The sequence below is a fragment of the Oncorhynchus tshawytscha genome, linkage group LG06, assembly GCF_018296145.1.
Source record: "Oncorhynchus tshawytscha isolate Ot180627B linkage group LG06, Otsh_v2.0, whole genome shotgun sequence".
NCBI classification, from domain to species: Eukaryota; Metazoa; Chordata; class Actinopteri; order Salmoniformes; family Salmonidae; genus Oncorhynchus; species Oncorhynchus tshawytscha.
The window spans coordinates 15,087,604-15,114,674 of NC_056434.1; the positions used below are offsets into that span (position 1 = coordinate 15,087,604).

Here is a 27,071-nt window from a genome sequence, read left to right on the forward strand (position 1 = left end):
TCCATTGCCCTTGTTTAGCAAGAGAGACAGCCTTTGCACTTCTTGCAGTCTCCTCCTGTCTGCGCACCTCCTCGACCACCAGCTTCCTGCGTTCAGATGTTGTTGCCTTATGGAATGTTGGTTTGCTTGCTGCCTGGCCAAAGCCTCCTCTTCCATGCTGGATATTCCCCACAATGTATTGGTGTCTCAGGGCTGATGTTGCTTGCTGCACAGCCTTGGATGATGTCCATTTCTGTCCAGTTTGTAGGGGAGGTGCAGCCTTGCTAATGGTCTGATCTTTGGAGTCCTTCAATGTCATCTGAAGTCTTACTTTAGAGCACTTGTCCTCCTCCGTTAGACTTGTAAGAGGTAGTTCAAGGACCCCTTTGCCATAGAGGCCGATGTTACTCAGGCATCGTGGGACACCCAGCCATTTCGTCACGTATGAGGTAATAGTTCGCTCCATCTTCTCCACTGTTGTTATTGGGACCTCATAGACGGCGAGTGGCCACATTACCCGGGGGAGAAGTCCAAACTGTAGGCACCAAAGCTTGAGCTTCCCAGGCAGTAGTGTCTTGTTGATGTTCTCAAGACCGTCGGCGATGTCCTGCCTTACTTGCTGCACTTGATCTTTATCCCGGAGGCTTTCGTTGTACCATCTACCCAGGCTCTTGACGGGTTGCTCAGACACCGTTGGTATCGGGTCATCTCCAATGCAGAACCTCACATCTTCAAGCTGTCCCTTAACTATGGAGATGCTTCGAGATTTGCTTTGCCTGATTTTCATCCAGGCCCACTTGATGTTATCCTGCAGTTTTGCAAGTAGCCCCCTGGTGCATGCTGCAGTGGTGGTCAGTGTAGTCATGTCATCCATGTATGCTCGGATAGGTGGGAGACTTCAGATGACATTGAAGGACTCCAAAGACCAGACCATTAGCGAGGCTGCACCTCCCCTACAAACTGATCACGAAGAAGGTGAGGGATCAGCCCAGAACTACACGGCAGGACCTGGTCAATGACCTGAAGAGAGCTGGGACCACAGTCTCAAAGAAAACCATTAGTAACACACTACGCCGTCATGTATTAAAATCCTGCAGAGCAGGCAAGGTCCCCCTGCTCAAGCCAGCGCATGTCCAGGCCTGTCTGAAGTTTGCCAATGACCATCTGGATGATCCAGACGAGGAATGGGAGAAGGTCATGTGGTCTGATGAGACAAAAATAGAGCTTTTTGGTCTAAAGTCCACTCGCCGTGTTTGGAGGAAGAAGAAAGATGAGTACAACCCCAAGAACACCATCCCAACCGTGAAACATGGAGGTGGAAACATCGTTCTTTGGGGAGCTTTTCTGCAAAGGGGACAGGACGACTGCACCGTATTGAGGGGAGGATGGATGGGGCCACGTATCGCGAGATCTTGACCAACAACCTCCTTCCCTCAGTAAGAGCATTGAAGATGGGTCGTGGCTGGGTCTTCCAGCATGACAATGACCCAAAACACACAGCCAGTGCAACTAAGGAGTGGCTCCGTAAGAAGCATCTCAAGGTCCTGGAGTGGCCTAGCCAGTCTCCAGACCTGAACCCAATAGAAAATCTTTGGAGGGAGCTGAAAGTCCGTATTGCCCAGCGACAACCCCGAAACCTGAAGGATCTGGAGAAGGTCTGTATGGAGGAGTGGGCCAAAATCCCTGTTGCAGTGTGTGCACACCTGGTCAAGAACTACAGAAAACGTATGATCTCTGTAATTGCAAACAAAGGTTTCTGTACCAAATATTAAGTTCTGCTTTTCTGATGTATCAAATACTTATGTCATGCAATAAAATGCAAATTAATTACTTAAAAATCATACAATGTGATTTTCTGGATTTTTGTTTTAGATTCCGTCTCTCACAGTTGAAGTGTACCTATGATAAAAATTACAGACCTCTACATGCTTTGTAAGTAGGAAAACCTGCAAAATTGGCAGTGTATGAAATACTTGTTCTCCCCACTGTATATATATATTCACAGTACCAGTCAAAAGTTTGGACACAAATACTATTTATTTTAACTATTTTCTACATTGTAGAATAATAGTGAAGACATCAAAACGACGAAATAACACATATGGAATCAAGTAGTAACCAAAAAAGTATTAAACAAATCAAAATACATTTTATATTTTATATTCTTGCCTTGATGACAGCTTTGCACCCTCTTGGCATTCTCTCAACCACGAAGGGTCAATGATCCACACACAATACTCTGTAATGTCTTAAGTGGAATAAAAAGTATACTATATACTATTATACTTGATTAGATAAGTATTCAACCCCCTGAGTCAATACATGTTAGAATCACCATTGGCAGAAAATTACAACTGTGAGTGTTTTTGGGTAAGTCTCTCTTGGGTAAGAGCTTTGCATACCTGGATTGTACAATATTTGGCCGTTATTCTTTTAAAAGTTCTTCAAGCGCTGTCAAGTTGGTTGTTGATCATTGCTAGATGATCATTTTCATGCCATCGATTTCAAGCAGATTTAAGTCAAAACTGTAACTAGGCCACTCAGGAACATTCAATGTCATTTTGGTAAGCAACCCCAGTGTATATTTGGCATTTTAGTTCCTGCTGAATGGTGAATTTGTCTCCCAGTTTCTGTTGGAAAGCAGGCTGAACCAGTTTTTCTTCAAGGATTTTTCCTGGGATTGCTATTATGTTTGCTTTATCCTAAATAACCCCCTTGTCCTTGCCAATGACAAGCATACCCATAACATGATTCAGCCACCACCATGCTTGAAAATATGAAGACTGGTACTCAGTGATGTGTTGTGTTGGATTAGCCCCAAACATAAATTAATTTATTTGCCACATTTTTTTGCAGTATTATTTCAGTGCCCTATTGCAAACAAAGTGCATGTTTTGGAATATTTTTATACTGTGCGGGCTTCTTTCTTTTTACTCTGTCATTTAGTTTTGTGGAGTAACTATGATGTTGTTGATCCATCCTCAGTTTTCTCATATCATAGCCATTAATCTGTTACTGTTTTAAAATCCCCATTGGCTTCATGGTTAAATCCCTGAGTGGTTTCCTTCCTCTCTGGCAATTGAGTTAGGAAGGACGCCTGCATCTTTGTAGTGACTGGGTGTATTGATACACCATCCAAAGCGTAATTGATAACTTCACTATGCTCAAAGTGATATTGAGTGTCTGCTTCTTTTCTTTTCACCCATCTCACAATAGGTGCCCTTTGCGATGCATTGGAAAACCTCCCTGGTCTTTGTGGTTGAATCTGTGCTTGAAATTCACTTCTAGACTGAGGGACCTTACAGATAAATGTATGTGTGTGGTACAGAGGTGGGGTAGTCATTCAAAAATCATGTTAACCACTATCATTGCACACAGAGTGATTCCATGCAACTTATAATGTGACTTGTTAAGCACATTTAAAAAAAAAATAGGCTTGCTATAACAAAGAGGTTGAATTCTTATTAATTCAAGACATTTCAGATTTTAATTTTTTATAAATTTTTACAAAATTCTAAAAACAAAATTCCACATTGACAGTATGCGGTATTGTGCATATATCAGTGACACAAAATCTTGATTGAATCCATTTTAAATTCAGGTGTAACACAAAATGTGGAAAAAGTCAAGGGGTGTGAATACTTTCTGAAGGCACTGCATTTCCATGCCAAAAGACACAACACAAATCTACAGCCATCAACATACTGTCCTGCAAATCTAATTTGCTTCCTCTATCTATCGTCAGGTACTGACATTGATTGTATTTTGTACTATTTTTGTCATTGTTTTGATGTTTGATTACAAAAAACCTAGTCTGATACCAACTGACAAGCAACGAATCACAAATCTACAGCCATTAACATACTGTTGTCCTGCACATCTAATGTGCTGCCTTGTGTCTATTGTCAGAATAAACACCAATAAACCTTGATCACTGACTGGACAGTCCTTTCTTTAAAAATACAACACAAGAGAATTACGAAGTACAATGACATCTGTTACATTAACATCCCCTCAAGTAAAGTTGTACTGCGTATGTGTTATGAATTTGCTAATACATTTGACATTTTAGTAATTTAGCAGACACTCATAAGCAGAGCTACTTCCTGGAGCAATAAGGGGTAAGTGCCTTACTCAAAGGCACATCAACAGATTTTTCACCTAGTCGGTTTACCTAATCACATCAGGGACTCAAACCAGCAAACTTCAATTTACTGGCTCATCACTATTAAACCCATTAACATCGCCTCAAGTAATGTTGTAACACAGACACAAGGCAAATATTTTTATATAACTAACCCAAGAGTGTGAGATGGAACGAGATGGATTTTGGCCGATATTCGGCACATTTTCTCGTCGATGAAACATTTTTATTTCAAAACCGTTTTCTTATCCCAAAACTAAAATCTGTTATGAACAGAGTGGACTAAGTTTTTTGTAGACTTTACCGTTTGCAAAACGTTTACAAATCGCGTTGTTTAGAAGGAGTGCAAAGGCGAATGTAGTTTCTGCACAGGCACACTTCACATAATATGTGTTCCCTAACGGAAATTTGCAGAAATATGTTGGAACGCGCCAATAGGATCTCGCTAGCTTGTGCTTGAATCTGCCCACCTCATTGCTTTCTCTGCCCACTATGACTCTTTATTCCCATTGAAAACAATAGGTTGTGGTCTATCTTGGTTTAGTTGTAAAACTCTTTGGCTGTAGCATCCGTTTAGAACTTTTTCTCACTCCCAACTATGGTAGTGAGAGGCAGTCCAGTCACGGGTTACTTAGCCCAGTAAATACATTTATGTTCCTTAAACTAGAATATGTTAAAATCACAGTGCACTTAGTTTTATAGACTTGACGAGCAATTCACGAGGGAGGCGTTCCCCTATTGAAATATGCAAATATATGCAAATATATGCTACAACGCGCCAATGGGATCTCGCTAGCTCGTGCTTGGCTTTTCCCACCTCCATGCTTATTCTGCCCGCGATGATTAATATGCTCCCACTGTAAACGACACATATGAACTATTTTGGGTTAGTTAAAAATATATTTGGTTGTACTGCGTATGTGTTATGGATAATGAATGTATTATCAACATCCCCTCAAATAAAGTGTTAAGGGACTTTCTTAGTGAATCAAACAGCCAAGGTAAATGGAACATCAATTTAGTTATTTTGACTGGACTAGCAGTCCAGAATATACTAGTGGACCACTAGTCAAGTCAAAACTAACTTGTTTTCTATTTAGGAGTGGACAATCCCTTCACGCTGCCCTATTTGTGACTGATCTCCGATTGGCCATTGAAAGGGGTGGGCATTGTCCGTCAGATCCGAACGAAACAAAGATGGCGGCATTTACTAGAGGCTCATTCACATTTATGAGACGCTTGGTATGTTTGTTTGAGTTTTTCCAAATGTTAATCCCCACCTGAAAGCTTTGCATAAATAGTTGATGATGCACAAGTATCATACGTTTAGAAAACCTGCCACTATACCTCAATCTAGAGACTTTACCCATGCAGCTGCTAGCAAACAAGCTACCTAGCTGAATGGCTAATGTTAGTTAACTAGTCTACACTACGGTGGGATTTAAATGAAATGTTTCGACATTGCTTTGTATTGACAAAAAATGCTATCTGCTCGCTACTACTAGCCAAAATATGTAGCTAGCCAACAAATTGACTCAAACTCTTGACGTTGTGTGTGATGACAGAATTGAACATGAATGCCAATGGTTACAATGTCTTTTCAACAAGTTTCCAGTTAACGTTAGCTAAAGTAACTTTGATAAACAATTTAGCCATGAATGGCTACAACACTTTGGGATTGACGATTTAACTTTTGTTGGATGTTAGATTGGTTAGATAATAAATCATTTAACTTGCTTTGCATCTAGTTAACTTTTGATAGCTACCCAACAGTCATGCTATATAATAACTAAAGATGCTGTGTATAGAAGTAGTGAGCAGTGCCCAACCCCATCAAATGAATGGTAATGACATGGATCTCTTTATTGTCAATGTTTATCATCCCAGATTTTGGAACACCGGCACAAGCGTTGCTGCTCCAGGGTCCAAACTGGCCGACCAGACTACACCCTCTATCCCCACTCTGTCTTCATCCCTCAGCTGTGCAGCACTAGGTTTTTTCGCACAAGTTATGGTGAGTAGGCTTCTGCACTAACAGTATATTCCAACTGAGGCGTGTTCTTTTTGCAGGGCCCGGTGCTGGGGGGTGGGTTTGCTTTTTTTTAGACCATTCCCTTGGTCCTTAAATTAAATCTCCAACCACCCGGGCATTGTACCATTCAAAGCGAACTAGCCCAATAAGGAAGAACGCTGTTGACAGTGTACACACAGGCTGTAAACAATCAATCTTACAGGTTCAAATTATGTTCAAAATATTTTATTTTAAATAATTCAGTTCTATTACAACAGATGTCATAGACATAAGGCTATGTGGAAGTTATAGGCTAAAGAATTAATGTTGTTTAATGATCACTTGTTCTTTTTACAGTCACACCAGGACCAATTCTGCCATTCAAACTTTCAGATATTGGTGAGGGCATCATGGAGGTGACGGTGAAGGAATGGTATGTTTTCAAAATATGGTCCACCGATGTGAGCACCACTTTTTTTATGAATTAGGTTTTTATAAGAGTTGCCACTAGAAGGCACACAAGTTCAATTATTACAGGGCTTTGCTGCTCCAAGATTTGCTGCTCCAAGATACATATTTTGTTAGGGTTCAATGTCTCTTTCTCTTCCCATAGGTATGTAAAGGAGGGAGACAAGGTGTCTCAGTTTGACAGCATCTGTGAGGTACAGAGTGACAAGGCATCTGTTACCATCACAAGTCGCTATGACGGTGTCATTAAAAAGCTCTACTATGAGGTGGATGCTACAGCCTTAGTGGGCACAGCGCTGGTGGATATCGAGACAGAGTCCGGTCCGGGTAGGTAGGGCACCAACACTAGAGTAATGGGAATCTCCCAAATTCTTATGTATGAAGTCGCGGACAGTGAACATTTTCAGAACAGTTGGAATTGGAAACCTTGAAGACATTTCCTTTACCTTTTTATATTACCGTTCATCATAAAAATACAAATGTAGAAACGCAACAGAATATCTGGAAGTCCGAAAACAACATTGACTCCCATTGGTTGGTGGTGATGGTGACTTTGTGGTCAATCTTTCAGAGGTGGCCCATGAGGAGGATGTTGTGGAGACCCCGGCAATGTCACACGATGAGCACACACACCAGGAAATCAAGGGACACAAGACCCAGGCCACCCCTGCAGTCCGTCGTTTAGCTATGGAGAACAATGTGAGTTATTAAAACATACACACACTGTCAACACAAAGTATAGCAGCACACTGCCCCTTTAACCAGTGGTACCAATGCTCATCCTAGAGAGCTAATAGGTGTGCAGGATTTTGTGGATGTCCACTAGGGCTGGGAATTGCCAGGGACCATATGATGTTATCACGATACCAAGGTGCTGATATGTATTGCAATATGATGTTCCAAACATATTGCTCACTATATGTTCTACTACAGAGAGACAAGAGAGCATGAGAAAATGAGTTTTGATCAGTCAGGAAAATAAGTGCTGAAAACATGGTGTCTCACTGTTTAAAAAGAAGATCGACCACAAGTTATAGGTAGGAAAATACCGCAGTTTTGGCGCAGGTGCAGCCGACTAGCGCTATCTACAGCTATCTACAGTAAAAATATATGTAAAAGAAATAAATAACATTGCGATATGTAAGTGTATCGACCCACCACGCTAATGTCCACCTGTCTGTCCTTTTACCTCATTGCCACTCCCCATTATTCCTTTACCTCATGTTCACCTGTCTGTCTCATTACTCCTTCTCAGATAAAGCTGAGTGAAGTGGTCGGAACGGGGAGAGACGGACGGATCCTCAAAGAGGACATCCTCAACTTCCTGGCCAAACAGACAGGGGCCATCTTACCCCTGACCCCATTCCACGAGATTCAGCCTCCACTTCCCACAGCATCCGCCCCCTCTTCGGGTGTCAAGCCCAAGGCGAAGTTCCCACCAAGTGTTCCGCTCCCTGCAATCTCCAGGCCTGTCTTCTCGGGCACGGACAGCACTGAGCCCCTGAAAGGTAGAGGCAGTTTTACAGAGATGGTTAATGCTTCTAATAAATGTATTTGCTTTCTGGGATACATCTCTGATTCAGATAATAATCACTATGGGTGATCCCTTTTTCCCATTGTATTCCTTGGAACGACCAGGTTTCCACAAAGCGATGGTAAAGACCATGACTGCCGCCTTGAAAATTCCCCACTTTGGGTACTGTGATGAGGTGAACCTGACCAGGCTGGTACAGCTGCGCAAGGAGCTGAAGGGCCTGTCAGAGGCTCGTGGTGTCAAGCTCAGCTACATGCCCTTCTTCATCAAGGTGAACTTTGAGTCCTGACATAATATAATGATGTTGTGAGGTGACATTTGGGTGTCCAGCTGCCCCTGAACAAGGCAGTTAACCCACTGTTCCTAGGCCGTCATTGAAAATAAGAATTTGTTCTTAACGGACTTGCCTAGTTAAATAAATTAAAATTAAAATGGCATGATGCATCCCACTGCATCATGAGACTTATTGCAGTGAGGTTGCTCTCCAGTCATAACAGAAGCCATTTAATTTGTCATAATAATAATAATATGTCATTTGGCATGGGTGGTCAAAAATTGACATGAGCTTATAACACTCATTTCAATGTCATAACAATCATGCCAATTATAGTGTTATAGTGTGGTGGCAAGGTGGCACTGTAACACTTGGCATGATTGTTATGACATTGAAATGAGTGTTATAAGCTCATGTCAATTTATGCCTACCCATGCCAAATGACATATTATTGTTATGACAAATTAAATAGCAAATTAAATGGCTTAAATGGCTTCTGTTATGACTGGAGAGCAACCTCACTGCAACAGGTGTCATAAGTCTCATGATGCAGTGGGATGCATCATGCCATTTTTAAAAGTTTATTTAACTAGGCAAGTCCGCTAATAACAAATTCTTATTTTCAATGACGGCCTAGGAACAGTTGGTTAACTGCGTTGTTCAGGGGCAGAACGACAGATTTTTACCTTGTCAGCTGAGGGATTCGATCTTGCAACCTTCTGGTTACTAGTCCAACGCTCTAACCACTAGACTACCTGCCGACCCATACCATACCAAAAGGACTATGTTGGAGGATTTGGAGAAATAGTCTGTTTGCTGTGATGGTGATAAATATCTTGTCTGTTTGAGCAGGCTGCTTCTCTGGGCCTACTCCGTTTCCCCATCCTCAACGCCTCAGTGGATGAGGCTGTTCAGAACATCACCTACAAGGTAAGGCTGCCGGAAGGTCCCCCAGCTCTAGATATTGCAGTGTTATTATAGATAATGATGCATCAAAATATTCAAATAAATTGTATATTTGTGCCTGATCACGGCGAGCACAATTCTGGATGGTAGAAATGGAAGGAATCATTAACATGAACATGAAGAGTGTTTAAACTTCTCAGATCCCCCCCGTCGAAAAGATTGAGAACCCAAACTGGGTCAGCTTCTTTTCGTCTCCTCCAACCAGGTGTCCCACAACATTGGCCTGGCCATGGACACGAGCCGGGGTCTGCTGGTACCCAATGTGAAGAATGTGCAGATGCTGAGTGTGTTTGAGATTGCCGTGGAGCTCAACCGCATGCAGACTCTGGGCGCCACAGGCCAGCTGGGCACGGCCGACCTCACAGGAGGCACCTTCACCCTCTCCAACATCGGCTCTGTGAGAGGGGTTTGGGGGCCTTGGGAGAAACTAATGCTAAAGCTGGGAGGATGCGCTTGTTAAGTAATACTGATAAATCAAGCTGGTTGGGCTTTGTGGTATTCATCTAGTAATGCTTACTTGAATAGTAATTGACTGCTAGCTACTGCATTATTTGTTTCCTATGCTTGCATGGGTCGCTTGTTCAGTATTTACATGTCATGTATCTGTGTATTCCCTTGAATCAGATTGGAGGCACGTATGCAAAGCCAGTGATTTTGCCTCCAGAGGTGGCGATTGGCGCTCTGGGAAAGATCCAGGTTTGTGAATCCTAAATGACTTTATCAGCTACAGTTGAAGTCGGAAGTTTACATACACCTTAGACAAATACATTTAAACTCAGTGGTCCACAATTCCTGACATTTAATCCCAGTAAAAATTCCCTGTTTTAGGTCAGTTAGGATCAAAACTTTATTTTAAGAATGTGAAATGTCAGAATAATAGCAGAGCGAATGATTTATTTCAGCTTTTATTTCTTTAATCACATTCCCAGTGGCTCAGAAGTTTACTTACTCAATTAGTATTTGGTAGCATTGCCTTTTAATTGTTTAACTTGGATCAAATGTTCCGGGTAGCCTTCCACTTCCCACAATAAGTTGGGTGAATTTTGGCCCATTCCTCCTGACAGAGCTGGTGTAACTGAGTCAGGTTTGTAGGGCCCCTTGCTCACACACGCTTTTTCAGTTCTGCCCACAAATCTTCTATGGGATTGAGGCTTTGTGATGACCACTCCAATACCTTGACTTTGTTGTCCTTAAGCCATTTTCCCACAACTTTGGAAGTATGCTTGGGGTCATTGTCCATTTGGAAGACCCATTTGTGACCAAGCTTCAACTGATGACTTGAGATGTTGCTTCAATACATCCACATAATTTTCCCTCATGATGCCATCTATTTTGTGAAGTGCACCAGTCCCTCCTGGAGCAAAGCACCCCCACAACATGATGCTGCCACCCCCGTGCTTCACGGTTGGGATGGTGTTCTTCTGCTTGCAAGCCTCCCCCTTTTTCCTCCAAACATAATGATGGTCATTATGGCCAAACAGTTCTATTTTTGTTTCATCAGACCAGAGGACATTTCTTCACAAAGTACAATCTTTGTCCCCATGTGCAGTTGCAAACCATAGTCTGGCTTTTTTATGGTGGTTTTGGAGCTGTGGCTTCTTCCTTGCTGAGCGGCCTTTCAGGTTATGTCGATATAGGACTCGTTTTACCGTGGCTATAGATACTTTTGTACCTGTTTCCTCCAGCATCTTCACAAGGTCCTTTGCTGTTGTTCTGGGATTTATTTGCACTTTTCGCACCAAAGTACGTTCATCTCTAGGTGACAGAATGCGTCTCCTTCCTGAGCGGTGTGACGGCTGTGTGGTCCCATGGTGTTTATACTTGCGTACTATTGTTTGTACAGATGAAATTGCTCCCAAGGATGAACCAGACTTGTGGAGGTCTACAACTTTTTCTTGGCTGAGGTCTTTGCTGATTTCTTTTGATTTTTACTATGATGTCAAGCAAAGAGGTACTGAGTTTGAAGATAGGCCTTGAAATACATCCACAGGTACACCTTCAAATGACTCAAATTACGTCAATTAGCCGATCAGAAGCTTCTAAAGCCATGACATTTTCTGGAATTTTCCAAGCTGTTTAAAGACACAGTCAACTTAGTGTTTGTTAACTTCTGACCCACTGGCGTTGTGATACATTGAATTATAAGGGAAATAATCTGTTAACAATTGTTGGAAAAATTACTTGTCACGCACAAAGTAGATGTCCTAACCGACTTACCAAAACTATAGTTTAATAAGAAATTTGTGGAGTGGTTAAAAAATGAGTTTTAATGACTCCAACCTAAGAGCATGTAAACTTCGAACTTCAACTCTATGTTGTCCATGATGGCTATGGTGAGAAGCACAGGGGTACGGAACTCAGCTGATAATGGGAGCTGAGTGTTGGTTTTTAGCTCAGTGGGCATGTGTCTGGCTGACTGGGAGGTGTAGACACGATACAGATGCCTGACTGAGCCTCATGACTCTCTCTGTACTTGTTACATTATATTTATTTGGTGGTTATGTATGTCTTGATTGCTTTATGAATAATAATCTCCTGACATGTTCATGCCCCTTTCAGGTCCTGCCGAGGTTTAACTCAAGGGACGAGGTGGTGAAAGCTCATATCATGAATGTCAGCTGGTCGGCAGACCACCGGATAATCGACGGGGCCACAATGGCGCGGTTCTCGAACCTGTGGAGGGACTACCTGGCGAACCCAGCATCAATGGTCCTGGACCTAAAATGAGCTTGCGGCACCCTGGACGGCCTCCTCTGAATGCAGCTCTGCAACGCAAAACCAGTCACCATGATTATGTGAAAATGGTCTACTGTACTCTGACTCTCTGGGTAGTCACATTGACTGGGTGTTACTGGTCCCCATACTGCTCCCGCCTCCTTGGCCTTCCAAAACCTTTCTTCCTCAGAATATGAATGGCTGCACATGCCACAGACACTACAAGTTACCTACTATTCAACATTGTGAAACTAATATCTAGTTGCAGGCTGTTTTATCTTTGTGTGTTGCCTTAGTTTTATTTCTCTCTTCCGGTTGCCTTACTGACATAGGATGGTTAGGAACAGTAGCGCTTTTTGCTGAATGTTGGAAAACAGACCTTTAGTAAACCTACTCTATTTCTGAAATACTGTATGGCTCTGTAAAAAAAGGCCCTGCACCTTTAAGGGTATTGGTGCCGAAACCAGGGAATAACCTTAGGTGCAAGGGCTTTTCTTTATTTTTTTTTTTATGGCCCCACACATTCCCTCAGCAACACTAGAAAGCTCTTTTCAAGAGTGTGTGATTTAGTGATTCCCCTTAAAGCATCATTGCACAACACGCACTTGTGAGTGTACACATCTGCTATGAGTGGACATAAAGCTCCTACAATAGCTCCACAATTGTTAGTTTGATAAATTTATCTGTTAGTCTGCTTTTATTGCTGTCAGATAATGTATTGCTTTAAAAAATAAAGTATAAAGTTATGGTTGGAAGTGAACACCTAGTGTAGGATTTTGGGGAATGTGTACTGTGATCTCTCTGTACAGGAGAAATGCCAGACTGACTCGACAACCACTGTTCTTTCTGATAGTGTGAATCCTGAAAACAAGTTTAAATACATTTAATGTGTAAAGATTTGCTTTGTTCTTGTGTTGTGCATTATATGTTCCCCAAGACTCGTGATGCTCATTATTTTGGCAAAATAAAGCCTTTCATTTATCTATATCACATGTCAATCTCATTCTATGAATGAAGGGCAGAGGGTCTGCGGGTTTTCTCTTAATCGATCTACAGCTATGTATGTCAGCTCAATTTGGAAATGACCTTAGTTTCTGTAATGTTTCATCAATACAGATTGAACAGAGCCCTAGGTTTTCATTGAAAGGAAAAAAACAGCACTAGGACAGGGATCAACGACACTGAACAAAAATATAAATGCAACAATTTCAAAGATTTTACTGAGTTACAGTACATAAGGAAATCTGTCAATTTCAATAAATGCATTAGGCCCTGATCTATGGATATCACATGACTGGGCAAAGGTACGGGCCTGGGAGGGCATAGGGGAGCCAGGCCCAGCCAATGAGTTTATCTCAACAAAAGGGCTTTATTACAGACCAAAATACCCCCTCAGACGATTCTGCAGTTGAAGAAGAGGGATGTGAAGGTCCTGGGCTGGCGTGGTTACACGTGGTCTGCAGTTGTGACGATGGTTGGACGTACAGCCAAATTCTCTAAAATGACGGAGATGGCTTATGGTAGAGAAATTAAACACATTATCTGGCAACAGCTCTGGTGGGCATTTCTGTAGTCAGCATGCTAATTGCGCCGCTCCCTCAAAACTTGAGACATCTGTGGCATTGTGTTGTGAAACAAAACTGCACATTTTAGAGTGCCATTTTATTGTCCCCTGCACAAGGTGCACCTGTGTAATGATCATGCTGTTTAATCAGCTTCTTGATATACCACACCTGTCAGCTGAATGGATTATCTTGGCAAAGGAGAAATGCTCACTAACAGGGATGTAAACAAATTTGTACACAACATTTGAAAGAAATTAGCTTTTTGTGCATATGGAACATTTCTGGAATCTTTTAGTTTAGCTCATGAAACATGGGACCAACATTTTACATGTTGCGTTCATTTTTTTGTTCAGTATTGATTCAGCCGTGGGACAATTTTGTTCTTGAACAGAATTGCTAATAATTTGTAATCCTGCAAATTTACCACAAGAAGCCCAAACATACAATATGTGACTGAACCATAATGTGTAACCTTGCGTAGATTTGTATACGAGCACATATCTCTATGTTGGGAATCATTTGGAACAGTATTTCAAAATTAAAATCACAATTTTGCTGGTGTTTTTAGAGTATTTTTTGTCCAACAATTTTTTTTTGGGGGGGGGGTGCAAATTTGGTCCGAACCTTGCACTAGGCCCTCCATGGAATGAGTTTGACTGCCCTTATCTATAGGAACTGAAAAGTTGTCACCAAACCTGAAAGTAAAGCATGGAGAGAAGTACAGGTTGAACATTTCCAGTATTTATTTATGGCTATTAAAAGGTCTATAGATCACATAGGCCTACAGTCTATTTAAAATGTAACCATCTTTCCATTGACCATTGCTCAATCTTTTAGTCTGTCTTTCGGATTTTGAAACAAATAGAGCTGATCCTAAATTACTCTTATTTCACTCCCTGTTAAACAGAGGACAAACATGTTGCATGGACATTGAAGGTTTTCCACCACAAACTATTTCACTCTATTCTTTCTACCGTCTCCTGAAGGTATGTGTTGTCAGGGGAGACAGAAGTCCATGTGCCAAGTTTAGCATGTGACCACCGACACTATTTTCAGTGTTCTACCCCTGACTAAAATTAGACCTCCTCTAGGGTCACGTTTCATCACCACTGACAGACATGGGACGAGGTCTATTGCTACTCGTTACAAGATTTTCAAAGCAAAGACGTTATTCCATCAACACAATGGAATACACTGAAGAGATTTGTGAGGAATTTATTACAAGGGTTTTCTTGAAGCAAATTTGTCCAATCTAGAAAGTACTATTTTACCATTGCTTACAGGACTACTATAGCTGTGCTCCAATCGGTTTTGAAGTCGCACATTGTGTTAGTGCTTCCTTGAACTTTACAGTCTATTTGGTGTGACAGATGTATTTAATCATTTTTGTCAATTATGTGAAAGAGTTATCTCCTCTTGATATGGAAGATGAATGAAGATCCAAATAAAAAAACAGGCTACATAATCTTATGTTATCAATCATCATTATGAGTGAGTTTCCTTCTGCAGTGAATACATCTGAGCAGAACATTTCCTGCATCTGTCCTTGTCTAGCTCTGTCCAGCTAATTAAGGGAAGCAGTGATCAACCAGACTCCAGTCCTGTTTTGAGTTTAGAATTTTTTGGGGAGCTGTTTGAACAGTTGGTGTAGGGTCACCATGACCGGGGTGGCAGTGTGCAGTGGCTCCGTCAGCTCTATCAAGTCCCTTTGGGAGACTAGAATTAAGAAAACGAAACAAGATCTGCAGAAGCAACAAGAACAAAGGGCCGGTGTAGGTAGGTGAGTGATATTTATCCTTCATCATTTTATTGAATATTTAATACCCATGGGTAAGCCAATAGGCTTAATTGAAAGTGAATGAGACCAAACCCACTGAGATAACTTGGACCTGTCTATGACGTATTGCTCTACATCTATACCAAAGGGTGAGACATAACTGGGAAGATCGGATTATATTGGCCAAGCTGAAAGAGAAGGTGGTGACAGAGGAAGGACGTGTCATTTTAAGGATAGAGAAAGAAGAATGGAAGGTACCTTCCGTCATCTTAACTCTATGCCGTATGATTGTGTAAAAACACTTGCTGTTCTATTTTGATGACAAACTCTACTTTTGGGAAAAATTGACAAGCATAGCACCAGATAACCTTTTTTTATGTTGAATACTCTTCTTTGACAGACTTTGCCTCGAGCCTTGGTTCACTTTCCTCAACTCATGGAGTGGCAGCTTCACAGGGTTGGACTACAGACAATCCCCCGCTTCGTTTCCAGCTTTGAGAATCTGCTTGTTCTTGACCTGTCCCGAAATGCCATCACAGAGATCCCAAAAGAGATTGGTCAGTAAACCAGTTACATGTAACATCCCCTCAATGAATGTATCACAGGCGCTGCCCACTGGGCACACACTGGTTGAATCAACATAGTGTCCACGTAATTTCATTGAAAGTATGTTGAACCAACATGGAATAGACATTGAATTGACGTCTGTGCCCAGTGGGTGATGACTTGTGCTTCATGCCAGAACACATTACCTACTGTGTAGCTTACCCTCTCTAGGTAAACTGACCAGGCTAAGGGAGCTGCTGGTGAGCTACAATAGAGTGCAAAGTGTTCCAGAAGAACTGGGCTGTTGTGAGAACCTGGAGAAACTGGAGCTGGCAATGAACAGGGACCTTGACGAGCTGCCTTCAGAGGTACCCAACATGGCATGATTGTTGGTTTAACGTTAAAGGGAAACTAAACCATTTTTCAACTTCATATTCATTCTCTCCAGCACCACCCCACCATCAACATATGTGAAAATGTTGCTTTTTTATTTTTTGTAATAAAAAGGATATAGGAATTTAAGTATTTCCAATGACATCATCGGTGTGCATCGTGTGATTTTGACCAGTTGTGAGTAGGCATTGCCTACTAATTTGTTGATGTCATTGGAAACGCTTATCTTTCTCAATATTTTTTACTACAAAACATAGAAACGTGCCATTTTCACAAATATTCCTTTATTGGAACCTCCTAGGTACATGATGATTCATGTGCTTGTCCCTCACTGTGCTAATTTCCCGTTCTGTTGTCCTCAGATTAGCAACCTGAAGAAGCTTTGCCACTTGGATCTCTCCATGAACCAGTTCACAGAGATCCCAGAGAGTGTGGTGAGTCTGCCTGCCCTGGAATGGTTGGATATGGGTGGAAATCAGCTGCAGAGCTTACCACATGACATCCACAGGTAGGCTTATACACATCTACCATAACCATATATCCAAGCACAGCATATTGATAGAAATACACAAGAGAAAAAATACATATGACATACATATGGGCTTGCTCTGTCCAGAATGGAGAAGCTGCATACTATGTGGCTGCAGAGGAACGAACTGGAGTTCCTGCCTGACAACATCTGTTACATGCGAAGCCTGGACACGCTGGTGCTTAGCAACAATAAGCTACATGACATTCCCTCAATGATGGAGGACATGAACAACCTCAGGTGAGTGCCATGTCTAGGGGTGGGAGCTATTGGTTGTTTTGGGGATGAGTGGACTGTAGACAAACAAATGTATTGGCCCAGATCAGCAACAATTAACCTAATAAAAGCGGGTAAACAAATACGTAAGCCAGGAGTCATTAATTGTATTTACAAAAGCTTTATATTCATATTAAAACTAGCAAAAGATTTCCATCAATGTATTTTATATCAAAACAAATTCATCTTCATTCATCATGTTCGCTATACTTGCAGGTTTGTGAATTTCAGAGACAACCCTCTAACATATGAAGTGGAGCTGCCTGCTGCCCCGAAGAAATCTGAGGATGAGGAAGAGGATGACAGAGAGATGTTTGGCCGAGATTTCATGCGCGTCTACTGCCAGGAGGCACGGAAAAGAGTTAACGCCATGCTAAATATGCATCGTGTAAATCGTATGTACCAACAAATATGTACTTGAACTGTATGGTGATCTGTTGACTAATAGCAGGGTAAGCTGACATATTATTGAAAAGTTTATTCAAGTTTAATCCACGCAGAAAAACAAAGTAGGCAAACAAGCTAACGGTACCACTCCCAGTCCCAAGAGGTGAGAAAAGTCCTCAACTCATCCACCTAACGTTACCTTCTGTACGGTGCCATCTAGTGCAGTTTGACTCACTAGCTAGCTTCCAAAGACACGTTGTCATTTGCTGACTACTATGAATATTTATGAGGGATATTACTAATTGTTCCTGGAACAAATCGTGCCAAAAGGTATTTGCATTTTTTGTAGACCCCCGGAATTGCTCTTTAATGATACTGTCCTTTTGAAATGTCTGTTTCAGCACCTGAGTCAAACTACACCTCAGAACTAAATGTGACCCTTGAAGCTGTGGCAGAATCTGCACCGTTACTGTGACCTACTGTAGCAGTCATTCATGTTGGCCTCTGTCGGTTCCTGCCTTGTCTGTTGTGGACAGCGTCTCGTCTTCCGTGTGGTGACTGCCTGGTCTTGTCAAGCATGTCCTTCTGAGCATTTCTTTCTCTTTTTGGGAAATCTAACTTGTCCAACATTGGGGTCAAATCCACTTAATTTCCTGGACATTTTAAAAATAAATTTACAAAAATTAAATGACTAAACTTTAAATGGAATTGACTCCAACCATAGTCTTGTCTGCTATGTCCTGAGCTTTTTGCCTTGTTAACAGTCTGTTTTCTTCTGTTACCAGTGTAATGTTTTCTGTAACTGCAAACAGGTTTCTTGCTTTCTTGGGCTTAAAAAAAAAGAGGAAAAGTATCAAGATAAATAGCACTGCTCAAAATAGAGAGTTGTGCTGCCCGTGCACCGTGCAGGTTGCACTGTCAATGGAATTTATTTTCACCTCAAGGCGGGAAGTGCAGTCAGCAACACGTTTTCTAGAGAAACATCTGAGCTGGTGTAGTAGAGTAGGCGGGAGTCAAATCCCTTCTGCTGCAGGAAGTGAACCCTGCCCTGGTCAATCAGCAGCTTGCACAGGCGTCCTATGTGTTCACGGTCCTCAGCATTCAACACTCTAATAGTACAGAAGAAGAAAAAAGATGAAGCAATTGAGGTTTATGTTGGACACAATGTGACGACAGGTCTTCAGTCTATGTTACAATGACTATGCAACATGGGTGAAATGTATGTCTCTACAGCTCAATGGCAATACTCACCCTTCCAAGCTGTCTAGTTCAGCCTCTTCTGTCGCCTCGTGCTCCTCTTCCTCAAATGTTTGGTCAGTTTGACCTTGTGGTGGAGAGGTCTGTCTTGCTTGTCTCGAGCCACAGGTCGCCCAACTTGACATGCGCAGGAAGGCAGCGAACTCAGAGGCACCTAGTCCTTTCTCCTTGAAGAACTCCTTGCCTACATAATGCCTCCAGTCACAGCGGTGGTGGCAGCACAAGGCGATGGCCACCCCACCCACCCTCAGCTCCTGGCCGGCAGCTGTCTCCCCTGCCACCCTGGGAATGGGCTGAAGCTCCGGTCCTGTAGACTCTCCAGGCTGCTGCTGGAGCTTTGAGCGCTTGCTGGGTGGCTGATCTTTGATCCCATGGGGCGCAGTCTCTGAGCTGCCCAGTAGGCATTGAAGAGCAAGGTCTATTCAGTGCGGTGGAGGTTAGTGAGCAAGGAGTGACTCAAAGACGCATTAATCAATAACTATTCTTTTTGGAACCTCTTCTATGTTGCCTTTCAAAATTCAACACCATTCAAGATTCCAGTACAATATCTTTCCCCCCTGGTGAGACCTAGTACTCAGAGATGTAGTGCCTGGCCTTACCTGTTGCTGCGCCACACAAGTGTTTGCCCACTCCAACCACCGGAAGTCCCTTTTCTTGGAGGAGAGGAACTTTACCTAAAAGGCAAATAACAGGAAAAGGTTTCAGAAAAGCTCAACTCAACGTGCCAACTAATGCTTTGTTCAATTCTTAAATCAACTATGTACTTGGCTGTACAAATCCTTCTAATCTTCATAATATATAAGTGTGCTTCTCAGGCAATTTGTCAGTGCCAACTTGTGTTTGAAGGGTGATCTCATCGGGTACATTTTTAGAGGGTGTGGCATCTCTTTCACTGTGTTGAAAAGTATAATCCACTTCACCTCCAGAAAACACTAACAGGGTAGGGTGCCTGTATGTGATGACGTATTTTACATGATAACTGATTGACTGTTTAATGTGAATAAATATTATTCAAATTAAAATGTGGCTTTTAAAATGTAGTTACTTACGCAAATCAAGGTGCTGAATATCCACTTGTAGTCTTTCAAATTTGGTATCAGAATTCTGGTGTTTGCCATCTACCTGAATGAGAATGAATTGGGGGGACAATTACCTAACAGTGAAGATGTGTGCACAGCCAAATACATCACTTTATGTATAAACGGGTTGAAAGATAAGCTGTTTTAACAGGTGGTGTTATACTTTAAAACGAGCGCTTGATCTTTCCACAAGCAGGAAATGGATGTCGTCATAGGCTTTCAGAGCGACATGGATCCAGTGGGAAAGCTTGCCTTTCCCTGCACCAAACTCAACAAAACACCTGTTAGGTCCAAGCAGGTGCAAATCCTCCATGTTTCCTAAAAGGGACGCCTTTTAAAACAGGCAAATCATACATTAATTTATATTGAAAGATAATGTATATAAATTAATGCAAATCATGTGAGATTAAATTAAAGTACCTGTTGCTTCAGGTGTTTGAATGCAGAGTCCCCATTCTTTGGATCATTCAAAGCTTCATGGAGAGCAGGGTGAGATTGTATATTTTCTTCATGTTTGCATTTGAACCCTGCAGAAACATTGGGGGCTCATACATTAAGCATCACATTGGATTAATCATGTTCAGCATGTCAGTGAATGCTGTTAGGCATTGCTTACCTTTGACGGCAGTCTTCAGTTTTTTTATGAGCAGGTTCAACTCTGCTTTGCTGCGATCTGATAAAGGTACCTAAAAAAAAGTGAATCATGTAAGTATGGCCTTAATCATGGTGTCTCTCTATTGTAGGTAATGTCAGCATCTTTCTAAGGTTCTGCTCATAAGACATACACCCAGTTTCTCGTATATAATGTCACTTTAGTGACTCAATGCTGAAATCAGCTAAGCTTCCAACACTAGCAAAATGTTGAATGGCCTTTCATGTCAATGTAAATGCATCTGACATTACCTCATCTTTGGGGGTGTCCTCAACAATGGCTGGTCCAGCATTAATATCTTGCACATAGAACAGCTACATTTGCATAGGAGAAAGAAAGATTAATCAATTTAGGCTAATAGAAGGGACATTTATGCCAATGTATTTGAGATACCTGGGTATGTATTCTCATAATTACACTGAACAAATGGGGAATACAGATATGCATCTGTTGGTCACAGATACCTTAAAAAAGTAGGGTTATGGATCAGAAAACCAGTCAGTATCTAGTGTGACCACCTCATGCAGCTTAACATATCTTCTTTGCATAGAGTTGATCAGGCTGTTGATTGTGGCCTGTGGAATGTTGTCCAACTCCTCTTCAATTGCTGCGTGAAGTTGCTGGATATTGGTGGGAACTGGAACACGCTGTCGTACACGTTAACCCAGAGCATCCCAAACATGCTCAATGGGTGACATGTCTGGTAAGTATGCAGGCCATGGAAGAACGGCCATTTTCATCTTCCATGAAATGTGTACTTTTCCTTGCGACATGGGGCCGTGCATTTTCAAGCTGAAACATGAGGTGATGGCGGCTGATGAATGGCACGACAATGGACCTCAGGATCTCGTCACGGTATCTGTGCATTCAAATTGCCATCGATAAAATGCAATTGTGTTCGTTGTCCGTAGCTTATGCCTGCCCATACCATAACCTCACCGCCAACATGGGCACTCTGTTCACAACACTGACATCAGCAAACCGCTCGCTCACACGACGCCATCTGCCCGGTACAGTTGAAACTGGGATTCATCCATGAACAGCACACTTCTTGAGTGTACCAGTGGCCATCGAAGGTGAGCATTTGCCCACTAAAAGCGTTTACGACGTCAAATTCGAGTCAGGTCAAAACTCTGGTGAGGACAACGAGCACGCAGATGAGATTCCCTGAGACGGTTTCTGACAAATTGTGCAGAAATTCATCTCAGAAAATCCTGCAAGTGAAAAAGCCGGATGTTGGAGGTCTAGGACTGGCGTGGTTACGGTTGTGAGGCAGGTTGGCCTCAACTGACAAATTCTCTAAAACAACGTCGGAGGCGGCTTATGGTAGGGAAATAAACATGAAATTCTCTGGCAACAGCTCTGGTGGACATTCCTGCAGTCAGCATGCCAATTACACTCTACCTCAAAACTTGAGACATCTGTGGCATTGTGTTGTGTGATAAAACGACATGTTTTAGTGGCCTTTTGTCCCCAGCACAAGGTGCACCTGTGTAATGATTATGCTGTTTAATCAGCTACTTGATATGCCACACCTGTCAGGTGGATGGATTATCTTGGCAAAGGAGAAATGCTCACTAACGGATTTGTGCACAAAATCTGAGAGAAATAAGCTTTTTGTGAGTTGGATTGGAAAATTTTCTGGGATCGTTTATTTCAGCTCATGAAACATGGGACCAACACTTTACATGTTGCGTTCATATTTTTGATCAGTGTATATTCAACTTACAGGTTTGGGTTTCTCTCTGGAGTTGCACTTCTTCAGATGTTTTGCTAAAAGATCTTCGAATACAGTGCTACAAAGACAGATGAAATCATAGATTTAGAGGTTCTCCTGAAATTGTACAATTTACCTTTTTAAAATTTGGGATTTTGTCTCTCCCAAGTGCCAACTTACTGTTTTGGATCCAGAGGACATGGTATTCTTTTTTTCTCACAGTCCTTTTCCTAAACACAGCACAAGAGGAGAAGTTGCAATATGAAACGTATATCACTCCTACTAGCTAGGTTTTCATCCAATTGGTGACAGATTTTCATGTGTATATTCTAAAATCTGCATAAAAACACATGAGATAGGTTTCCATCAAATGTACAAACGTGCAGAGAAAAGGCTCTGCGTGATGACGTAATGCACATAAAAATACATTTTGCAGTTAAATTCCATGTACCGAATATAAAATACAAGTTAAATGGGTTTCCATCGCATTTTCAATTCTACTGATGGTTTTCTCACAAAAATGTTTGTTATAAAAATTGGCTCTAGCCAAAAGAATGCAGATAGAGTATTGAGCGGTTGGCTAGAGCGCATCTATAGCCTATATCATGAGATTATTATGGACAAATAAATATTTTTATTTGTCAAACGGCAGCCTAGTATCAATGATCATGTCACCTGAATAAAACCCTGCATATTTAATAGAAAGGAGAATCAAGCTCATCACCTTGCACATTCACTACCCTGTGAAGGTCATCATAATTTATTTAATCTGTATCCTAATAAACAGCATGCTTTCCAGACGAGTTGTAGGAGGACCACAAGTCATCACGTGACTCCAAGTGTACTTTGATATGTTATTATATCCATATTTGCGAATAAAAGCATTTCCACCAACATTTCTCGCATAATTAATTTTACAGACACAAAAAAGATACCTTGTCTAGCATATTTTGTTTTGTAGACATTTGGAAAGTTCAAATTTCTTTCCCATTTCCATCAGGCCGGTCATTAAAAAAAAAAGTACTATACTCCCATTAAAAAAGGGTAGTGAGGTCTGGACAATGCATCACCGGGGGCAAACTACCTGCCCTCCAGGACACCTACACCACCCGATGTCACAGGAAGGCCATAAAGTTCATCAAGGACAACAACCACCCGAGCCACTGCCTGTTCACCCCACCCCGCTATCATCCAGAAGGCGAGGTCAGTACAGGTGCATCAAAGCTGGGACCGAGACTGAAAAACAGCTTCTATCTCAAGGCCATCAGACTGTTAAACAGCCACCACTAACATTGAGTGGCTGCTGCCAACACACTGACTCAACTCCAGCCACTTTAATAATGGGAATTGATTGGAAATTGATGTAAAATATATATCACTAGCCACTTTAAACAATGCTACTTAATATAATGTTTACATACCCTACATTATTCATCTCATATGTATATACTGTACTCAATACCATCTACTGCATCTTTATGTAATACATGCATCACTAGCCACTTTAACTATGCCACTTTGTTTACATACTCATCTCATATGTATATACTGTACTCGATACCATCTACTGCATCTTGCCTATGCCGTTCTGTACCATCACTCATTCATATATCTTTATGTACATATTCTTTATCCCTTTACACTTGTGTGTATAAGGTAGTAGTTTTGGAATTGTTAGGTTAGATTACTTGTTGGTTATTACTGCATTGTCGGAACTAGAAGCACAAGCATTTTGCTACACTCGCATTAACATCTGCTAACCATGTGCATGTGACAAATAAAGTTTATTTTATATATATATTTTTTAAATGATGTCAATTAGCCTATCAGAAGCTTCTAAAGCCATGACATCATTTTCTGGAATTTTCCAAGCTGTTTAAAGGCACAGTCAACTCGCTGTATGTAAACTTCTGACCCACTGGAATTGTGATACAGTAAAATAATCTGTCCGTAAACAATTGTTGGAAAAATTACTTGTGTCATGCACAAAGTAGATATCCTAACCGACTTGCAAAAACTATAGTTAACAAGAAATTTGTGGAGCGTTTGAAAAACAAGTTTTAATGACTCCAACCTAAGTATGTAATCTTCCGACTTCAACTGTAACTATATAGGTGTCTAGGTGTCATCTAAATTAACCCTAATTTATAAGACAGTTCTTATTTGATTAATGGTGGTCGGACCAATCTATGTGGAGCTAGCCACAATAGGAATTAGCCACAGTAGTGGACTTTGCAGTTAGCCTTCAAAATAAAATATGTAATTGACAGTGATGCAAATTAAAACAAATTGTAGAAGTATGCCATAATTGAATAGATCATGCAAAACGAGGTTGGAATGTTATATAATGTCAAAACACAACAATTTGTTAATTTGACAAAAATCTGTTGAAATCATACTGGATGTATTATACTTTATAATTGCATCGGGGGCATACTTATTTCACTGTACAGCCTTAGCTATGGATTGTGGATCAATGACATGGGGTATCAGTCTACTTAGTGACACCCAGAGAACATTAGTGTCGTAGCACTTATTGCGGGACTGAAACAACTGTGAATTGAGCCACATTTATTGTCAACCTATGTGTATTGAACAGTATTCCAGAGGAAAAACAATACTGCGTGGATGTTTTGGAGTCTGATAACTCTGAGGAGGACTTTGGGAAAAAATATATTGGGTATTGAGTAGACTGATACCCCATTTCATTGATCCCCAATCCTTAGGTAAAGCTGTACAGTGAAATATGACTGTTAATACACAATTGGCTGACTGGGGAGGTGATTTCACAGTCACAGTTCTGTGATAAGAGCTACAATGCTAATATTTGCGTAAACACTTCCCAGTTGTCTTCTGTGGGCATCACTTTCAAAGGGTTACTTTTACTTTGAAGGCAAATCACAAATGCCACTATTGTGCCTAATCCTTATTGTGGCTAGCTTCACAACATATAACCTGGTCCAGTCGAGCCTCACTAGCCAGATGAAGCTAGCTGTCTGCTTATAACATTAGCTTTGGGCAGCAGGGTTCGTGGCTTGTTTGCAGACTTTTTTGTACAGCTTTGACAGTACTACTGATAGTAGTGGTGGAGCTTGGCTTGCATGTGCAAATTGAGAACACACAACATTCTATAATAGAACTGGGTTATTTGACAAGTGTCAAATTAAAAGCTTATTTAACACAAATAGTGTTATTTGACGTGTGTCTTTTTTTGACACGCCAAGACCCAAACGGTGTTCCATAGTATGTTGTGAAGCTCATAGCAGTGACGCTATTGCACATGTAATACAACATTTTACGTGGCGTCATTGCGTCATATAGGTATGCACGTCAGCTTTCACACCGGCGTTATACTAGACACCGGGCGGATACCGACGTTGGCATTTTTAGCTAATATCTTATATATAAGATATTATATATGCAAGATATATCTTGCATCCCTAATTTGAACCGATTACTTTAAAATCATACACAGACAATGTTATAAAGATAATTTTGTCGCTAATGCCAGCCTGCAGTACCTTGGTCAGCATTCAACTTGAGTTACTCCATGAGAGGTGGCAGCACTGAGCTAGCCTGCAACATCACTTCCTAGAGCAGGGATCATCAACTAGGTTCAGCAGCGGGCCGTTTTTTTCCCCATGACTCGATGGTCGGTCCGGAACATAACTACAAATAATTTGTAAATTGCAATTTGACCGCAAGAATCCCATATAGATCATTTCAAAACTTGCTTACATTTGTATACAAACACGTTTCTCTCTGTGTGTGAATACTTGGGAATATATTTCCTAAATGAAAATCACTTGAAGCTGATTTCCTGGTGTTTTTAGTCTTTTATGCTTAGAAAAGTTGTGGGGACAAATAAAAACCTCCTGCATGCCAAATTCGGACTGCGGAACACCAGTTGAGGAAACTTGTCCTAGAGTAACTCAAACTGTACATGTAACGTTTCCAAAAACTCCTCCATGTAGTAAGATGGTGACATGCTGAAATGACTTCCTGATAATCAAATGTGCCACTGAGCATTCTCATTGGAAACAATGGGGTGATGGCTTCATCCATGTTTTTTTACAGTCTAGTTCACGTTCTAGTCGGAACTAGGAAACTCGGGGAGTTCAGACTTGCTAATTGGTTGTAGTTATCCACGTGCTGCATCTAACATTTGAGGTCCCGAGTTCCGACTGGCACATGAACGCGGCATTTGATTCATCCATATTTTGTTAGTCTATGGCCGAATCGATGTAGTCGGAGATGAATTCCAGTTAGCCTGGTCTCTGCATCACTCCGTTGGTGGAGTTAATTTGAAACTTCATTCACCATGGAGTGGAGTTTAGTCAGCTATCTTCAGTTGCCATAACAGTAACATACACCAATCCCCCACGGTCAGGGGGTAGTTTATGGGGCTAGCCGTGGCTGGGAATATTTTGACAGTTGTGTCAAACAGTGTGGTGGTGTCCTGCTCTACTTACCGCATTAGCATGTTCCCCACAATATGCTTTTCCACTTCCAACTATCATTTTGCAGTATCGTTTTTTCTTTTCCACGTAAAAAGCACATCTTCCAGGCAGAGGTGCAGACACGCCGTCCGCGGTGGGGACCTCCATGTTTACAACTTCCGTATAGTTATCACGTCATCCAACTACAGCGCCATAGAATGGGGACGCGTTCCAGGTGGTCTACATTTCACGAAGCTGCAACTCAATGACTGAGTATGTTTTACACATTTATACCCAGTAGTAGCTATAGAGTGTAGTTAATGTGGTGTTGTTGTAGTTTGACTGTAAGAACGATCAACAAGT

The 27,071-nt window shown here is 41.5% G+C and overlaps 3 protein-coding genes and 1 non-coding gene across 6 annotated transcripts; 3 read left to right on the forward strand and 1 right to left on the reverse strand.

Annotated features, from left to right (window-relative positions):
* Positions 1-5,232: 5,232 nt before the first annotated feature.
* LOC112252089 (lipoamide acyltransferase component of branched-chain alpha-keto acid dehydrogenase complex, mitochondrial-like) lies at positions 5,233-13,078 on the forward strand. The gene is made up of 11 exons (XM_042323010.1): positions 5,233-5,365; positions 6,011-6,137; positions 6,492-6,567; positions 6,748-6,929; positions 7,174-7,301; positions 7,858-8,110; positions 8,241-8,407; positions 9,263-9,340; positions 9,582-9,773; positions 10,001-10,072; positions 11,936-13,078. The coding sequence occupies exons 1-11, from the start codon at positions 5,321-5,323 to the stop codon at positions 12,101-12,103; spliced, it is 1,488 nt and encodes a 495-aa protein (XP_042178944.1). The 5' UTR covers positions 5,233-5,320; the 3' UTR covers positions 12,104-13,078.
* LOC112253602 lies at positions 11,701-11,833 on the forward strand. Its single transcript, XR_002954042.1, has one exon. It is a non-coding gene; the product is annotated as a small nucleolar RNA SNORD94 (small nucleolar RNA).
* Positions 13,079-14,284: 1,206 nt separating the features above from the next.
* Positions 14,285-18,099, forward strand: lrrc39 (leucine rich repeat containing 39). Of its 2 annotated transcripts, XM_024423033.2 has the most exons (9): positions 14,285-14,862; positions 15,211-15,436; positions 15,582-15,687; positions 15,834-15,990; positions 16,211-16,347; positions 16,735-16,880; positions 16,989-17,141; positions 17,394-17,572; positions 17,966-18,099. In XM_024423033.2, the coding sequence occupies exons 2-9, from the start codon at positions 15,315-15,317 to the stop codon at positions 18,037-18,039; spliced, it is 1,074 nt and encodes a 357-aa protein (XP_024278801.1). In that variant the 5' UTR covers positions 14,285-14,862; positions 15,211-15,314; the 3' UTR covers positions 18,040-18,099. The 2 variants fall into 2 exon arrangements, with proteins under 2 accessions (XP_024278801.1, XP_024278800.1); XM_024423032.2 differs by having other exon boundaries at positions 14,285-15,436.
* trmt13 (tRNA methyltransferase 13 homolog) lies at positions 17,279-27,070 on the reverse strand. Of its 2 annotated transcripts, XM_024423031.2 has the most exons (12): positions 26,742-26,987; positions 22,450-22,499; positions 22,282-22,348; positions 20,804-20,866; positions 20,517-20,586; positions 20,321-20,427; positions 20,064-20,231; positions 19,871-19,943; positions 19,421-19,495; positions 18,816-19,239; positions 18,503-18,673; positions 17,279-18,394 (listed from the first exon to the last, which is right to left on the reverse strand). In XM_024423031.2, the coding sequence occupies exons 1-12, from the start codon at positions 26,874-26,876 to the stop codon at positions 18,343-18,345; spliced, it is 1,455 nt and encodes a 484-aa protein (XP_024278799.1). In that variant the 5' UTR covers positions 26,877-26,987; the 3' UTR covers positions 17,279-18,342. The 2 variants fall into 2 exon arrangements, with proteins under 2 accessions (XP_024278799.1, XP_042178945.1); XM_042323011.1 differs by lacking the exons at positions 17,279-18,394; positions 18,503-18,673 and having other exon boundaries at positions 18,927-19,211; positions 26,742-27,070.
* Position 27,071: the final 1 nt, after the last annotated feature.

Coding starts and splice junctions, on each gene's coding strand:
- LOC112252089 (XM_042323010.1), top strand. CDS start 5,321: ATGGCGGCATTTACTAGAGGCTCATTCACATTTATGAGACGCTTG. Junction 6,138..6,491: donor GTTTTTTCGCACAAGTTATG/GTGAGTAGGCTT, acceptor TTCTTTTTACAG/TCACACCAGGACCAATTCTG. Junction 7,302..7,857: donor GTTTAGCTATGGAGAACAAT/GTGAGTTATTAA, acceptor ACTCCTTCTCAG/ATAAAGCTGAGTGAAGTGGT.
- lrrc39 (XM_024423032.2), top strand. CDS start 15,315: ATGACCGGGGTGGCAGTGTGCAGTGGCTCCGTCAGCTCTATCAAGTCC. Junction 16,348..16,734: donor TTGACGAGCTGCCTTCAGAG/GTACCCAACATG, acceptor TGTTGTCCTCAG/ATTAGCAACCTGAAGAAGCT. Junction 17,573..17,965: donor AAATATGCATCGTGTAAATC/GTATGTACCAAC, acceptor TGTCTGTTTCAG/CACCTGAGTCAAACTACACC.
- trmt13 (XM_024423031.2), bottom strand. CDS start 26,876: ATGGAGGTCCCCACCGCGGACGGCGTGTCTGCACCTCTGCCTGGAAGA. Junction 20,232..20,320: donor TCAAACACCTGAAGCAACAG/GTACTTTAATTT, acceptor CTGTTTTAAAAG/GCGTCCCTTTTAGGAAACAT. Junction 19,944..20,063: donor GATCAAGCGCTCGTTTTAAA/GTATAACACCAC, acceptor ATTCTCATTCAG/GTAGATGGCAAACACCAGAA.